Source organism: Antedon mediterranea, chromosome 1 (assembly GCF_964355755.1).
Source record: "Antedon mediterranea chromosome 1, ecAntMedi1.1, whole genome shotgun sequence".
NCBI lineage: Eukaryota > Metazoa > Echinodermata > Crinoidea > Comatulida > Antedonidae > Antedon > Antedon mediterranea.
Genome location: NC_092670.1, coordinates 35,533,453 through 35,551,844, shown reverse-complemented (window position 1 = coordinate 35,551,844; position 18,392 = coordinate 35,533,453). Strand labels below are relative to the sequence as shown.

At 34.6% G+C, this 18,392-nt stretch overlaps 2 protein-coding genes across 2 annotated transcripts; both read left to right on the top strand.

The window, feature by feature from the left end:
• The first annotated feature begins 751 nt into the window (after positions 1 to 751).
• Positions 752 to 5,041, top strand: LOC140049580 (glycoprotein-N-acetylgalactosamine 3-beta-galactosyltransferase 1-like). Its single transcript, XM_072094489.1, has 3 exons — positions 752 to 798; positions 1,508 to 2,634; positions 3,295 to 5,041. The coding sequence occupies exons 2-3, from the start codon at positions 1,621 to 1,623 to the stop codon at positions 3,469 to 3,471; spliced, it is 1,191 nt and encodes a 396-aa protein (XP_071950590.1). The 5' UTR covers positions 752 to 798; positions 1,508 to 1,620; the 3' UTR covers positions 3,472 to 5,041.
• A 3,021-nt stretch (positions 5,042 to 8,062) lies between these two features.
• Positions 8,063 to 16,463, top strand: LOC140049573 (dickkopf-related protein 3-like). Its single transcript, XM_072094477.1, has 4 exons — positions 8,063 to 8,484; positions 9,994 to 10,168; positions 14,431 to 14,626; positions 15,030 to 16,463. The coding sequence occupies exons 1-4, from the start codon at positions 8,281 to 8,283 to the stop codon at positions 15,088 to 15,090; spliced, it is 636 nt and encodes a 211-aa protein (XP_071950578.1). The 5' UTR covers positions 8,063 to 8,280; the 3' UTR covers positions 15,091 to 16,463.
• Positions 16,464 to 18,392: the final 1,929 nt, after the last annotated feature.

The following is an 18,392-nucleotide window of genomic DNA, read 5'->3' as shown; positions in this document are numbered from 1 at the left end:
TTGGTTTCCAATAGGATCAAAGGACGTAAGCGCAACGTTACTTTCTTTCTTTTATTTACCCATAAATATTAAGGAAATTAACATTGTAACATAAAAATCAAGGGAAGGGCTAAACAGTTAAAACTAATCAAGTTCAGTCCCTCTAAGCATTAACATTTAATAATTATATTAATAAATTAAGGCTACCTTTCTAAAAATTAATATAATAACGTAAGATCATTATACATCCTACCAAGCTTTTGAGTCACGATTATTGCCATCAACTTATTTCTCCATGTGGTCGAGTGCTCTAAAGATCTCTCTCGAACTTAAGATAAATATTGCGTTTAAAGGGCCTGGGATGGTGTCAAGAAAAGCAATAAACTGTGGACCTTTTTCTTGTGATGGGGTCGTTTAATAACAATCTAGTGGAACAGCAGCATAATATAATTGAAAATACAGTCGTCGTTTTAAACGTTGTTATTTGATATTTTTCAAATATAAACAATTATCATTAGGCCTACAGCCACCATGTAGGCATACCGCCACTACTAAATGATCCTAATATTTATAATAATTAATAACATTCAGGTTATTCGTATTGGTTGAACATCCCATATAAGGCAATAGTAATCCGTTAGTAATCAATATATTATTGAACGTGAAATCCCTTACAATATTATATTGAATATAAAAACAAAACAGACGCCGGCCCTAAAACAAGTAGAAAAAACTGTGTTGGATATAGAGGGCGCAATATTGATTTGGTTTCTTATAAAACGAAGAGAAGAAGGAAAAAAAGTTGGTGTCTTAATATTTGTGAGTATTTTATTAAATACAATGTTTTATGACAGAAAAAAAAGGCCTGGTCAATGCCAATTATGGCCGCCAAATATAGTATATTAAGAAGAATGATAAAAAAGAAGGGACAAAACTCTTAGCCCTCTTGCTACTTCTAGGCTAGGCTAGGCCTAGGCCCTCTAGGCCTAGGCTAGCTACTTTTATGATGAGTTGTAGGACTGGGAGGAGGAGAATATGCAGGCGCACCTCGTAAGCAGGAGATAGGATTTTCTAACTAATATAATTTACCACTAGCTAGTGCTTACCTACTGCTAGATTTGACCTACTATATAGTAGGCGGCTGTTTATGCTTAATTATTTAAGTTATTGAACTTATTTTTAATTAGGCCTAGGCTATTATTTTTTTTTTTTCAACAAAACAAAATGTTTTATATTTAGTTATGGGTCTAGGCCTAATTAAAATTTAGTTGCACTTTTTATAGAATTCTTATCCAACTGTATGCTAATCTTACCCAACTGTATGCTAATCTTACCCATGGCTCTAGCCATAGTAGGCCTTGAAAATGGTTGCCCAGGAATCATACAGTAGGCCTATCCATTAATTACACTCACTCCAACCAGTATCGGTGTTTTAACTATGTATAGGGCTAATACTAGAGTTGGAGTAGGGGAATATTTATTTCAATTAACAATTAAGAATAATAAAAAGATTTAAATTATATTACAGGTTACTGTATGTGTACAGTTGGTGGCGCTCATCAATCTATAATAATGTGACGATACTTTTCGGGCAAGCATTATTTAAGGTAATTCACCATTCAATCATCTTATCCAGCAAAAATGCAGAAACGGGGTTTGTTCTCGTTGTTCATTGGTCTGTTTGTTGGTTGTTGTTCCGTCGTTGTTTACAATAGGTATGTTGATATTGTTAACATGATGAATCACATGCCAGTTATGACAATAGGCTCATCATCATCCCACCTAAGTTCAAAGGTTACGGCTGATACGGTTGATAATATAGGTTATCCTTCCGGAAGTCATGAAAGTCTTCCAGTTGAATATTCAATTGATGGGAAAAGTTACTTCTTTCAAGCTAGTGAGCAGAATGAACCGGAAGGTACACTCCTCAGTGAACTAGGAGCGCCAAAATCAAATCCCGCATTGGATAGCCATTTTGTAAACTATTTAAAAAGAAACGATTTCGATCCTCGATTAAACTCAACGATTTTAAATTCCAAAGTGCGGATTTTGTGTTTCACAATAACGCCACAGAATCAACTGCCAACGGCACAGTACCAGTTAAAAACGTGGGGAAAGCATTGCGATAAGTTTGTTATTTTAACATCGGGAGGGAAAACAGGAAATGATGTTGAAGTAATTAGTTTGCCGAACGGGGCACAACATTCTTGGAATCGATTAAAATCAAGTCTACAGTGGTGTTTAAAACAAAACCTCGATAATTATGATTGGATTGTTAAAGTAGAGTACGACACTTTTTTAATTCTTGAGAATTTACGATATATGCTAATCATGCACAGTACTAGTATTAAAGATTACATAGGGCAGGTGTTTGCCGGTAAGCAAGGAAGAGCCTCTACGATAGCGTTAAGTCGCGAAGGTTTAACTAAATTAAGTCCGGTTATTCAATTGTGTGAAGCTGAAAAAGATGGACAAAATGATGATGAGGAGTTACAGAACTGCTTTAACAAGGTCAAAGTTTATCCACGTGAAGATGGCCGTGATTACACCGGTGAAAACCGTTTTCAATTGCTGATTCCAAACCATGAAGTGCCAGTGACTAGTGCTAAGTTTGTCGTGTGGTATTGGAGGTTTATTAAGCAACCGGGTCAAAAGGTAAGTTATGCCAGTTAATTATTGAACAATCCTACAGGTACTAAATAGAACAGTAATCGAAAATTTTAATTTTTACTAAGTAAGCTTCATTATCAGTACAGTATTACAAACGATAAAAACATACTGAGAAAAAATTAAGTAAAACATTTGAATAATGTAAATTGTAGTGGAGCTGTAGATTTGTAGTGGAGCTGTAGCTTGGTGGTTAATGTGCTTGCCTTCCAATCCTGACCTAGTGCTATGGTTGTAACTCACAAATCTTTCAACTCCACTCCCTAAGACTGAATTGCACGATAAATTTTTAAATAAAATAATTTATCCAGCCTGTAATTGTTGAGTTTGTACTCACTACTGGATGTATATGGAAAAAAAAGAATTATATCATCATGAACAAAATTTACTATTTTTACCGAGTCATTTCCTTTCCTTAATATGAATTGTAATCCTAGTAGCTGTCCATAGTTCCTAATTGAACATTCAACAGAAAGAATATCTGAAAAGATAATTTATGGAAAAAATTATAACAAAATACCAAGTGCTTAATTTAACTTCTTATTTTTCACTTCACAAATTTACCTAAAATCTTGTTTAAATTGTTATGAATTAAAATTTGTAATATTTAGTGACATTGATCAAAGATGTATTTTTTTGTTTTTGCAGCTTCCCGATTGTTGCTCCGACTACGCCATCTCTTACATGTACGCTTCACGCAACAATATGTATTTACTAGAATACATGATTTATCACATGCGACCATACGGGATCGGCTACTACAACTGCCCTGCCAACAAGGATATCCAATTAGATTCCTTGTTTAAAGGCATTAACGCAGACTAGATACAGTATTGTTATATAAGCTCTGTCTACACTATCAAACTAGTTTGACCAAAAAAATGTGATGTGCCCAAATATGGTGGTTATATACTTAAATATCATAGTGATATGACATATATGAGAACATCACTTGTTTTTGTTACATAAAGTTTGATAGTGTTGACAATGACAGAGTTTAAAACACATCTGTGACGTGTACGTTCTAGTAGTGTATGAAATTTACTCTCTTTACACGGCCAAGCTAAAACTAACCTGTGACAACATCCACATAAATTTCATTTTTACATCAGATTCAGTAACTTTCTAATGACACAGGATTTGTAATACATTGTCGGATGAAACCCATGTCAAATTTAAAAAATATTTCCTACTTTTATACATAGTAACAACAGTCTTACAACTCAACTCCGTAATAAGACTTTGTTTATGTAGAGCATCTTGTGTATATGTTTGTCTTGTGAACAGGATTGCCACCTTTAAGAAGGAGAGTGAATGAATTCGCTTATGGTTATCCTTGGCAATTTGCCTAAATATATAAAAACAAATCAAAACAAAAACTCATATACCTATAAAAACTAAATCTACTCTTGAAGAATCTAATTTGTTGAAATGAATAAAATAAAACCTTATTTTATATAAGCAAACGAAACCAATAATCATTGTATGTAAATTAAAAAGTATAGTAACGGAAGATAATAACCAATTGGTAAAGCTAACACAAGACTGTTTACATTGCGAACACAAGTACACCTAGGTTGGCTTGATGTTGAATGCATTCCACATCACTTACCCGAGTGGTTCAGTAAATGTTTACGTTGTAACGCTGGCCTACAATTCCGCATTTCAACATTCCGGGTATGGCCAGGGTTACACAGTATTGGATTATGCAACGCCCCATTTTTAGTAGCAGTGTTAAAAGAGTATTTTATGTAAGGCTTTGGGTGGGTGCTATTGTACAAAGGGTGCATGATGCTTAGAAACAATTGTAGGAGATGTAAAGAGAGGTTTGCATTGGTTGTAAATTTAAAGTTAACCTGGGTTAAAAATGATTCAAATATACTATTATTCTATAGTATATTATTGCTATAACTATGATTACAATATCGTTATTATGGTCGTTCTGTGTTTAGTACAATATTGGCCAGTCATACACAATGACACAATAAGTGGATACGTCTAAGAATAATGCGTTGCTTTTCCCCAATGATGGAGGTTGTATATTTACAAACAGTATTATATTGTTTTTTCACTTAATTTTTTAACAATCATGAATTAATTAGTATTGTTATGTAAATTTTATGCAATTGTGATCATTTATTATCCAATGAACATTGAATTATTCATAATTATGAAATCCTAATTAAACACTGTGTCGTCTAAACTAAGTACTGTACACTGTCTGCATGATATGCACACTTTTTCAATAATTGATAAACAAGACCAAAAAAAAGAGTTTAGTTAGCGAATTTCTCACTATCACTATCTTTCTTGTTAAATCTATTTATTTTACAGTGTTTTTTATGCCGTTTAGAGCTATAAATTAAGCCTAGTATGTACTATGTAATAGTAATATCATGTTATATCAAATTATACATTTAATTAAAAACAAAATAAATTCAATTATATTTTACTTCATTTCAGTTCATTCAATATTACAGCTTTAAAAAACAGTGCTTTATATTGTGTGAGGAGTTCTTCTAATGACTGCCTATTCCTCTACATATTAATGAACTGCAGATAACAATCATCTTCTTTGGGAAATAAAACCATAATCCCCCATTCTAGAGCTCTGTCTACACTATCAAACTAGTGTGATATGCCCAAATATGGTAGTGATATGCCCAAATATGGTGGTGATATGCCAAAATATGGTAGTGATATGCCCAAATATGGTAGTGATATGCCCAAATATGGTAGTGATATGCCCAGATATGATAGTGATATGACATCATGTCCATGGGCACATCACGTTTTGTTGCCACATAAAGTTTGATGATAGTGTAGACAGGGCTTTATGCTAGACTGATGGAAACCGAAGACTAATAATATTGTAAAGCATACTATCTAGACTATCAAACTTATGTGATGTGCCCATATATGGACATGATGATGTCATATCACTACCATATTTATACACATCACACCTTTTTTTGTCAAACTAGTTTAATGGTTTAGACAGAAGTTAATACTGTATACGCGAAAACCTAAAAAACCGAATATAAACTTTTACTTAAATAATGCTTTGCGCCCTCTATAATAAGGTATGTCCGTGTGATTGTTGTATAATGCAATTTTCTCTTCAATCCGAACATACAGTACTTAACAAGTTTGGTTTATAGTGAATAACGAAAACCAAACAAAAATGAATAAATTAAAAAACAAACAAGATTTGATATCGTCGTTTGGTCTTGACCCAAAATAATCCAATTTAATGACGTGATAAATATGTTGAACAACAAAAATTCAGTCTATTTTAATATGAGCGAATGATTTTCATTTTATTCGTTATTTGGATTGGCACAAATAATCAAATTTATTGACAAATTTGAGAGCTGTAGCTTGGTGGTTAACGTGCTTGCCTTCCAGTCCCAATTCTAACCTAGTGCCAGGGTTGTAAGTAACAACTATTTCAACTCCACTCCATAAACCTCAAATGAGACTTAGTTTCAAAGTACGATAAACTATAAAATAGTTATCCGTCCTATTAGCGAGTTTTCTCTCGCTGTTGGATGAGTATGAAAAAAAAATATGTTGACATAATAAAAACAAAATTCAGTCTATTTTAATTATGACTTATTTCAATCGAAATCGGCGAACAGAGTTGTTTTAGTGTTGAGGCCTGACATGTTAGTTGTTCACACTTCTATCTTAATTAACGTATAGACATCATTAAGATGTCTCAACATGCCAATGTGAATGTGGGTATTATTTTTTAATGGATATTATCGGAATGTATCAACGGCTCACGTCTCCAAGTAAAGACCATTTTAGACCAAAAAGGTAACTTGGACCTATATAAAATAGATTATCCTAGGTCCATGGTAACATCAGGCTTGTTTTTAAAGCAAAACATTAACAAATGTTACCATGTTTTAATGAGAAAGGCATATATAGAGACCTACCAGATGTTAATTAAACCAAAGTTATTAGATATATATGATAGGTTATCACTGATCGGATCAATTTAGGCCTACCGTATACTCATTAATAGGGCTACTACTTAGGATCCATATAGTAAACATCAGGCTCATTTTTAAAGCAAAACATTAACAAATGTTACCCATTTTTTAATGAGAATAGACCTATATAGACCTACATGTATATGCTAATTAAACCAAAGTTATTAGATATATATGATAGGTTATCACTGATCGGGTCAATTTAGGCCTATATTTATTAATAGGCCTACTACTAGAGGATCCATAGTAACATCAGGCTCATTTTTAAAGAAACACATAAACAATGTTACTCATATTTTAATGAGAATATGCCTATATAGAGCTACCTGCAGATGTTAGTTAAACCAAAGTTATTAGATATATATGATAGGTTATCACTGATCGGATCAATTTAGGCCTATACTTATTAATAGGGCTACTACTAGAGGATCCATAATAGTAAACATCAGGCTCATTTTTAAAGCAAAACATTAACAATGTTACCCATTTTTTAATGAGAATAGGTTATCACTGATCGGATCAATTTAGGCCTATACTTATTAATAGGGCTACTACTAGAGGATCCATAGTAAACATCAGGCTCATTTTTAAAGCAAAACATTAACAAATGCTACCCATTTTTTAATGAGAATAGACCTATATAGACCTACATGTATATGCTAATTAAACCAAAGTTATTAGATATATATGATAGGTTATCACTGATCGGATCAATTTAGGCCTATACTTATTAATAGGCCTACTACTAGAGGGTCCATACTTAACATCAGGCTCATTTTTTAAAGAAACACATAAACAATGTTACTCATATTTTAATGAGAAAATGCCTATATAGATCTACCTGCAGATGTTAATTAAACCAAAGTTATAATTGATCTAATCAATTTAGTAGGCCTATACTTATTAATAGGCCTACTACTAGAGGGTATTTTCAAAGTTTACTAATAGAAAAATGTAGAAAAGAAACCCAATTATACATAGGATCTCCTATTTTAATTAACACTTCAACTTTTTACTTATTATACTGTCGATGTTCGGCTAAGTTCGGCGATGTTCGGTTAAGCTATAATAATCAAGTGGTAGGCCTACTACATAGTTGAATCGTCCTGTCACCATCCAGATGTCAGGCAGACTGAAGGATCTCGTAATGTTTACCCAATCGTGTAAAGATCACAGTAGGGTTATAGCAATGAAAACAACCATACACAGCAGGAATCCACACCCAGTCAATGGCTCCTGTCAACAATTGGGCGTAAATGAGGATTATCCTATTGATTGACAGCTAATACTCTCCTCTGATTGGCTGAAACGTAAAGCTCATGAGGCTAGATGAAGAGTGACACTTGCCAATCATCAGAAGTGGGACATCTCCATCCATGGACGTATGTCAAATAACGTCCCATTACAAGGATTTGATCATTTACCACCAGTTTTTGGCAACACTGATGACCTGGGAGAAATCTCATGATTGTTGGAGAGTCATTCGAAACATAATCTTCACAGACACGAGACACTTGGAAACGGAGCTTTCGTTATCTCATTAACTGAGTACAGTATATCTGATACCAACCGATTCTTTAATTAACACGAAGGAACCGTTTTATCGGATCTGACCTGGAAATTTCCAATCACAATGTATGCGTTGCAAGGCTTTTTCGTCGTCATTTCATTCACGGTTTTAGTGCAAGAGTCTGCTGCTGTCATTTTTCCATGGATGTGGAGTTTACCTTACCCGAATCAGGATCAACAATCGGACGAGGCTATTAGCCATCCGAGGAATCTGAACATAAAGAAACGAAATGTATCCACTGACGTCAACTCGACTTTGCATGCTCAGGTAAGGCAGAATTTTGTTTGTTGTACATACGTGTAGCAATCCTAATTAATTGTTTAATTCCAATATTTTCCCACCATTGAACACTATTCACATTGTGTCAAACGAGAACATAACAAAAAAATTAACTGTAGCGTTATCTATTCTAGACAATATAATTATTACAAAATATTATGAATTATCTAAAAAGGTTGCAGATAATTTTCTCATTTTAATTTCGATATCTGTAGGTGTAAGTACCGTAACACTTCTCGTTAGGTAGGCCTACTACGATGACGTAATATTTTACTCGATTTTAATGAATGATAAGAAATTGATTAGGCCCTATACTGAGGCTAATAATACTTGTTAAAGAATAAAAGTAAACTCTTTAGAAATAATAAGAAAAAAAGTCATACTAATGAAATTTAACTTGTGGCTTGTAAGTAGGGCTTCATTGAATCTTTAGGCTCCAGACTTTTGGTTCGCCAAATTAAGACGACAAGAAACTCAAATCTCGAAAATAAAAGGCCGCGAAATAGTTGGAAATGTAAAATCGCGAAAATTTAGGGCCACGAAAAATAATGTTGGGCTTTACAGTAAATAAATGAATTGAAAACTGAACGCTTGTTCCGAGTGCAATGAGAAAACTCGTGCAGCATAATGTTCAAAGTAGATATCACTCGTCATACGGATAAATCTCTACATAGAGCAGCTTATAACACCCTTGTATATAAATCATCTAGGTTATGTTATGTGATTTTTTATCATTGCAAAATGTTTTATTAACCTTGCATAGGAGGGAGGCATACTAGCTAGTACTAGTGATGTTACCATATCGTTTTCTAATGCTTCATTTTGATTAATTAAACAACAATTAGGCCTACTACATTTGTGTATGTTAATAATTGGCCTAATGAATGATGGATTTGAATAAAACAACCAACCTCGATTTATTAAAAGATAATAAAAAATACATACATACATAATAAACAGTATAATAGCCTATATTTTTATTTATGCCTATTTTGTTTATTGAAGCAACACTAACAGCATTCAAAGTTATAAAAGTGTACATAGGCCCACTGTTGTTGAGTATAGATTGCTAATAATACGAGTACGTTCGATATTGGTTGAACCTGCCTTTTTCAAAAATGATAAATGATTCATAATGTGCCAAATATATTCAATTAGGCCTAGATATTTCTTTGTTTTAATTTGATTTGGAATCAACACCCACGTAGCCCAACTGTAGAAACAGCTGACGTCTTCTAAATTTACAATGCTTGTCCTCTTAAACGGAAGAACACTCGTCACTATACAAAATAATGAAACTTGATGAACAATTTATGTTATGAGGATAGACGCATTGTTTTTCTTGCATCGGAATTTCATCATAGGCCTTACATTATATCAATGTGTAACTTTAGAACCAATCTGCTACCAATTATAAATATTGATTTATTAAAAACAATTAATTTATTTAACTTAATCATGGAGGTAATATTAACCAATTTGTTTTATTTTTCCCAGGCTCCTTGCAGAAGCGATAAAGCGTGCGGACGCGGAAAATTCTGTGATCAACATTATGGTAACTGTCTCGATCACAAGCTAGAAAACGCCCTCTGCCGACGAGATAGTCACTGTCGAAAAGGTCTGGACTGTCGTTTTGGAAAATGTCAGAAAACAATCAAACCTGGAACAGTTGGTAAGCATTATTTTTCCAATTCAAAATTGTAAATCAATTTTCTGAAGACTATTGATTTTGAACAGCTACTGCATACGGGATATGCAATACACATAAGCTTATTATCTTTCTATCATCACAACCAATGTTCTCATCAATCATTCTAGAAATTAAAGATAATGATTTGTATGTTTCAGTGTTCTTTGGTCATCGATGGAACATAAATCTATGTGGCATAACGTCGCAATATCTAGGGTCTTTAATGTCCCGGATTGTAAATCATAAGACTGGATAAAGATACACGTGACAAACTATCCATTACCAGACACATCAACAAATAATAGTGTTTGTGTTGAGTGATGTTTAAGAGCAATAATTTAAAACGTTCACAATTGTTCATCGCATTAGGACTGACAGGCTTGGGCCCTACCATAATTGTTTTTAACGATAACACGTATAAGCGCTTAGGCCGGTCGGCGCAATGTTTTAAACCATACACTTTTTAAACAGAAACATTTTGGAAAAAAAGCCGTTATGTTTCTTAATTTCACATGATTATATCGCGAACATTGGCAACGAAAAAAATCAAGAGAAGAGAGACTGCGCATGCGTGGAATTGTTTACAAAAGTTTGCATGATGCATGTATTTTGACTGTTGAAAATACTCTAAATTATCGTACAAGATTCCAACAAAAATAATCATCATTATTCGTAAACGATTAACGTTAGTAATAATTTTAGAAAATGTTATTCGCAAAATTACTGAGTGAGAGACCACCATTATATGATTTTAGTACAGTATGGCTAATTGAAAAAAATTCATTTCACAATTTTGTTTAGCAATAATTGCTAATCAAACTAAACATCTATATTTCGATTTATATTATCTGTAATAATAATTTGTGGTTAATTAAGAACCATCTTATATTAATAATATGAATAGTTATTATAACTGCAAATGACACGTGAAAAGATGAGTTATATTTCTGACGAATTCCAACCCGATGGCCCCGCGTAGTAAAGAATGGCTAGCTGTCACTCGTCATCTTGCTATATAACTGTGTGGTCGCAATCAATCACGAGTACAACTGTCTGTTTTGACCATTAAACCTACAATACGACAAGCCTAATTACACAGTAGGGTAGCTGAAAAGCATCGTGTGCTAAGCGAGACACTATTCTAAGTCTCGTCTATTCAAACTTCAAGCCTCCTCTACAGAACTAAATAGCCATGTAAAGTTTCTATAGATTTACCAAAGAAAACTTTGAAAACAGCACCCCAACAGCACACAAATCACAGGTGGCAATACCAGATTACTGTAGCATCACCATTATTTCTTATGTTGTTGTTGTTGTTTGCATCTAGGCCTAGACACAGCTAAAGCTTTTAACCTCAAACGTAATTCCTAGAGAATGCGCTATTATCAATATTGTCCATGATACCCAGTTTCTATTGTATGTAATGGGACTTGCTTGCCAAGCATTTCAATAGGGCCTACATTCTAACCGGTTTTACCTAATTATTCTGAACTATATAAATCTAAACAAGAAAGAATTAGTACGGTATAAATATTATACGATGATGATTATGTTATATATACCGTGATTAATTATAGTAAAGTTATAATGTGTTTTAACGGGTTTTTAAGATGGCGCAGCAGAAGACACGTGAAATTCAGGTGTTTTAAAATAGGCGCCTTACGGTTTGGTACCATTAGACCACCAATACTTTAAAAAATACCATGCTTTTCTTCTTATTTCCGGTCAGACAAAAGACAGTTTTTCATCCAGGTCTACCCTTAATATAGGTGGTAGTCAAGCCAGTCACCCGTTTAGGTGTTGGTACGTTGATTTGGATTGCGCGTGTCGCGTGTAAAGACCTTTTGTCTCATCAGACAAAACTGTCAACACTAATTACCCCAAACCATTAATGGAATCAAAATAAGTTAACGAGTTTATAAATACGTCTATATTTTCTACCACGATTGGCATAAAATAAGTTTTGGTAATTGAATGAGTCTGAGATCACGTGACATGATTTCAATCCTTTAATTTTAGATGGAGAATTAGTTAGGAAGTTTAGGACAATTGTAATTAAAACGGATTCAAACCGGTAGCATTCGATCGATATTATGTTGTAGGCCTATTAAGACTGTTCCATTGTGCATTAAGAACAAGAAACTACTCTATGTATTACTAATTTAGAACACTCCATTCAGACTGAATTGTAAATATAGGGCTAGATTCAAGTAAAACGTTACCAAAATATATTAAAATAATAGCAAAGGATAAACTAAATAATATAGAGGAAAAAGAAGATAGTAACCTTTATAAATGTTACTGTATCGCTCTATTATGATTGAGCATTATGCAGATAGATTATTTTGTAAAGAAATTGGATAGCTTGCCAGGGGTAATACCGGTATTAAAATGATATTATTGTCTGCCTATATTACCACAGATCAAGTTAGAAAATGTTGCCAAAACCTATTACACTACGGAACAAACACTTAATATTTACTCAAAAGCAAAGATATTCCTTTAGAGCTAAAATATCTATATTTAAATTAAAGATTTAAAAAAAAAGAAATGTATTTTGCTATTTAATCTATTCGTTGGATCACACACAACTCTGACAAGACCTCAAACTGGCTCAGGCATTCCTCCCCGCCAATCACTTTGATTGACGTCTAATTTAAAGCCGATCTCATACATTTCTGTCAGATTTACTCCTCGACTTTAAAAGGCTAGTATAATAAAAGCAAGGTTAAACCATCGAAATTGTATTGTGAGTTATGAGACCAGTCAGCCTGGTACAATAAATCACCATTAAAACCATGTCTTTCTATCTTTGAGTATTTATCTACAATCGTTAATCATACAGAACGAATTTCATTACAACTCTTCAGAAAGGAATGGCTTTTTAAATGTGTCGTGTCATATTTAGGTAATTGTTGTTTGCAAGACTGTCCGATTCTTTCACAAAAATAATACGTTGTTTTTGCAATTGATAGGTGAAAACACCACTCTTCTAGGCCTATATGTCATTTCGAACTTACAGTAGTTTAATAATACCGCTACACAACAAATGTACATGTCCATAGTAGGCCTATATCTAGTTTATAATCATGTCGGGTGAGATGAGAAAACAACGAAATATTGCTGTGATATTGCAAGATATTAAAATAAATTCAAATTGTATAAAGTAGGCCTATATTAAGATTGCTTTAATTATTGTTAATTGTTAAGTTAATTTCTTTAATTTCAATGATAAATCTAGGAAGAGTAAGATTCCTCGAATCTTGGTAAAATCCTCATTGTCCACATTATGTGCCATTGTTTTATTATTTAATACGACATCTGATTTGATCGAACATTCCAAAGGTGCCTTTAGCAGATGCAAGCTGCTATTCTTTTTACAATCAAGCTGCGATGATGTCGACATTATTCCCAAGGCTCACGGCCTATGTTGGAGTCGACATTATTCCCAAGGCTCACGGCCTATGTTGGAGTCGACATTATTCCCAAGGCTCACGGCCTATGTTGGAGTCGACATTATTCCCAAGGCTCACGGCCTATGTTGGAGTCGACATTATTCCCAAGGCTCACGGCCTATGTTGGAGTCGACATTATTCCCAAGGCTCACGGCCTATGTTGGAGTCGACATTATTCCCAAGGCTCACGGCCTATGATTTTATTTAATGTAAATGATGAGTATGCGCACAAAAAAGCCGGCCGTATAACATCTAAAGCTCTGTCTACACTATCAAACTTGACAAAAATATGTGATGTGCCCATGGACATGATGATGTCATATCACTACCATATTTGGGTATATCACTACCATACTTGGCCACATCACACTTTTTTTTGTCAAACTAGTTTGATAGTGTAGACAGATCTTTACACACATTTACAAAAAGCACAAATACTAATCTGTTGGTTCTGTTTGGATACTAACCATATACATTCACTCATACAGAACAGAACATTAAAAGACACACTATCGTATTTTAAAATTGTCTATGTCTATGTCTATAACAGAAGATGTAAGCATGTACAGCTAACAAGGCCAACTTTAAATTCATTTAATGTTATAGAAAGACATAATAATTGTATATAGTTATTCATATTTTTATGACGTTTAATATTCGTGACCTGTTTTTTCATAGTTATTTTTGCAAACATAAATAGGTGCAAGAAGATGTAGACGTATTTTCCGATCCGCAATGTTTTTATTTTTTAGATTGAAACTTATTCCTAATTGTTTTCGTGTGTTTCAGGGGCAAGGTGCAAGAATGATAAAGACTGTGGAAGCAATATGTGCTGTGCCAAACAGCACGGCGAATCAATCTGCAAAATGAAGTTGAAAGTGAACACAAAGTGTTTTGTACCACAAGGAGGTGTAGATTATACGATAGATAGTATCTGTCCCTGTGAGGACGGTCATGTCTGCAGGATAACACGTCCACTAAGAGAGTGAGTTGACTGAAATCTCTATTAGTATTAGGCCTACTAGATTGCAATAAAACCCTCACCTTCACCCCCTGTATGGGGAGTATCCAGTAGTCCGCGTTTACGTATTCAAGTGCATACGCCTACAGTACATACTAAAGCTTGGTTCCCACTATAACGCAACACAAGGACGTAAGCCGCAACGCAAGCGAATTGACCAATCACAAGGAACGGTCCGAATGATCCATCGCTTTGATTGGTCAATTCGCTTGCGTCCTGGCGTTGGATGCTAGTGGGAACCAAGTTTAAGAGTTGGGTTATTTCATATGCCTTCTATATGCTCCCTAACAAACTTAATGCATCGTTTTTTATGATATTTTTTTCTGCTTTCCTACATATTATTTCACTCTTATTATCTTTTTTATAGGGAAGAATTTGCATGGCGATTTTGGACTGACTACGATCACATGCGATGCCAACGAATATGACACGTTAGCCTTGTATTTGATTCCACAAAGTTGACGAAGTGTGTGTCCGAAACAACTCGAACGATAAAAACGTTGCTCGGCGACGACGACGTGTGAACTCGAACTACACCGATGTGGTCTTAAAGGCAAATCGGCTATTTGTGTATTGGACTATTTTAATAAGAGGAATATTAATATACGAACAGCGAAGACGATGAAATCTGTGATGAAATAAAGTCTTTCGTTGTTGGAGAAGAAAACAGCTGGAAATCCCAAGAGTCGTCATCAGTTGTATTATATATCTTTCACAAATCTTGCTAAGCAAGGCTAAAATATAAATTGTTGATATTTTTATCAATTATAAAAAGTATATTATTATTATTATTATTATATTTCGTACTTTATTATAAATATACACGCTTTAAGCAATTGTATGTATAGTTGTATATATCAGACTATTATGTAAATTATAGAAAAGGTACAAATTAATCGTTGACTGAATTGAGCACGAGTTTATAGAACATTAAACATGATAAAGAAGGCCCACATGATTGGGCTACTTGCACTGATGCCCACAAAACATTTGACGTTTGAACACAAAATAGACCTAAACTATGTTGAGCGTGTGTGAAATTCCGAAGTTTGAACACACAATAGGCGTACACTACGTTGACCGTGTGTGAAACTCCCAAGTTTGAACACACAATATGCCTACACTATGTTGAGCGTGTGTGAAACTCCCAAGTTTGAACGCACAATAGGCGTACACTACGTTGACCGTGTGTGAAACTCCGAAGTTTGAACACACAATAGGCCTACACTATGTTGAGCGTGTGTGAAACTCCGAAGTTTGAACACACAATAGGCGTACACTACGTTGACCGTATGTGAAACTCCCAAGTTTGAACACACAATAGGCCTACACTATGTTGAGCGTGTGTGAAACTCCCAAGTTTGAACGCACAATAGGCGTACACTACGTTGACCGTGTGTGAAACTCCGAAGTTTGAGCACACAATAGGCCTACACTATGTTGACCGTGTGTGAAACTCCCATGTTTGAACGCACAATAGGCGCTAGGAGGCGTACACTTCGTTGACCGTGTGTGAAACTCCGAAGTTTGAACACACAATAGGCGTACACTACGTTGACCATGTGTGAAACTCTGAAGTTTGAACACACAATAGGCGTACACTACGTTGACCGTGTGTGAAACTCCGAAGTTTGAACGCACAATAGGCGTACACTACGTTGGCCGTGTGTGAAACAACGTGAAAGGGGTATCAGTAATTCGAACAAAAATAATTGAAAGAAATCTATATAATTACTGTAGAAATGTAATATGTGATCCAATCAATTGTTTCTCTTGTACTGTATATACTTATTTTAATGAGAAATAATAGAGAATATTATTGAAAGAAAAATGTGATATTTGTGCTTTTTTAATTTGCTGGTTTACATCGAACATGTTTATACCGTTTAGGAGATGACTAAACAGTAAACAGTAAGCTCTGTCTACACTATCAAATGTGACAAAACAAGTGATGTGACACCATACATGGACATGATGATGTCATATCACTACCATATTTGGGTATACCACTACCATATTTGAGCATGCACATCACACTTTTTTTGTTGTTTAAAACACATCCGTTTGGAATATTTAACCAGGGAAAGTTCTTCCATGATTAAATGCATAAACCATCAGTTCATATACTATAGCGCCAACCCTATACCCGTGCTATTAGCATGGGTCTAATGTTTGGTATAGCGCCAACACTCTCTACGTGCTATAGTGGCCTCCCCCTCGGCACCCATTCACATTTTAACGTGCATAAGTACCTCTCCATTGGGTACGGTACTTCACCAGTGTATGGCCGTATTCACCATTTACACTCCGGCCAGGGGAAACACACAAATATTTATCTGAGAATACAATTTAAAGGAAATGCTTAATTATTTATGAACTCCGGAGTTCAAAACACCGGGGTTGAACAGCTGAATGTTCTTCGGTGTTGCTAGGTTGATGCGAATGGGGTATCTCCGGAGTTTCTCGGCATTTGAATGGTCAGGGTGTCGCTGGAGATCACTGCGAGGTTTGGTGGGGAAGGGGTATTAGAGTGATTGGTGAATAACGCTACAGACTCGTATGTAGATGACTGTCAATAGTCAGTTAACATCTCCTTAGTGACAGCTGCAGAAAATATAATTTCATTTATTATTAACATTTATTTTTATAATTGGTGCATATAATAACAACAACTAAATCAAGAAAATACCATTAAGCCTAACAGTGGATTTTACAAGAAGAAAATGCTTGTCACATAAAACCCATAACCCCCCAAAAATATAACAATAATATAAACACCACTGACATACTGAAATTTAAATAATTAAATTAAAACGATAAGATGAGAAAATCTGTGAGAATGATAAAAAATTCGACACAACCGAACCCAAACTTTCTGTTTGATATGCAGATGTCCTAACCATTATATTAGACCACTGGGACTTTCATGTTTGTTTTTACTTTCATTTTTACGAACGTAAAAAATAGAGGAAAAGTTAAAAAGAATGGAATGGGGTGGAAAGGGTTATGTTGCGCTATAAAACGTGCTAATGTGTAAAATATTGCATCTAACCATACTGCGGGCCTAAATGACATTAGGCCTATGTGCTGATGTTGGTGATGAACGGGTTGACATAAAATCATTGTGTTTTTAATAGTGACAAGCTGTTTCATATTACGTGCAGCTTATGAGTTCAGGTCTACCATGCCATAACATAACATGTGTAATAAAGTTCTCTTGTGGTAGTCTGTTCTTAAGGCTATAAAAACGACGTACGTTCGAATAGCTTAAGTTCATAGCAACGGGATATCTAGACTCTCAGCAGTCGTTAACTGTCAGTCATGTCAATTTGTCAACGTCTATTAACCGGATCCATAAATTCATCACTGATGACATGGTGTCACCAATGAACTCCAAAGTATGCCAGTTCACGTAGAATATTTCAGGGAGGGGTGAAATATACGACGCGCTTATAAATAGAAAAATTAGCGCATCTTCAGTAAAACCCTCTGTTGTGAGGGGGAAAGGGACACACACCACCTAAAAAGAGGACATTTTACCGTGAAGTGAACGAAGGGAAATATGTTTTAACACTAATACGACCAATCCCTATTCAGTGGAGACTTTGCTGGTTCATGGGGTCGTTTTCTAATTGTTCCCTTGAATACTGTACATAATATTTAAACCACAAATTCATATTGATAAAACTTTCGATACTGCCGTACGAAATGCTAGGACTTACACGTGAAT

Coding starts and splice junctions, on each gene's coding strand:
- LOC140049580 (XM_072094489.1), top strand. CDS start 1,621: ATGCAGAAACGGGGTTTGTTCTCGTTGTTCATTGGTCTGTTTGTTGGT. Junction 2,635..3,294: donor TTAAGCAACCGGGTCAAAAG/GTAAGTTATGCC, acceptor TTGTTTTTGCAG/CTTCCCGATTGTTGCTCCGA.
- LOC140049573 (XM_072094477.1), top strand. CDS start 8,281: ATGTATGCGTTGCAAGGCTTTTTCGTCGTCATTTCATTCACGGTTTTA. Junction 8,485..9,993: donor ACTCGACTTTGCATGCTCAG/GTAAGGCAGAAT, acceptor TATTTTTCCCAG/GCTCCTTGCAGAAGCGATAA. Junction 10,169..14,430: donor AATCAAACCTGGAACAGTTG/GTAAGCATTATT, acceptor CGTGTGTTTCAG/GGGCAAGGTGCAAGAATGAT.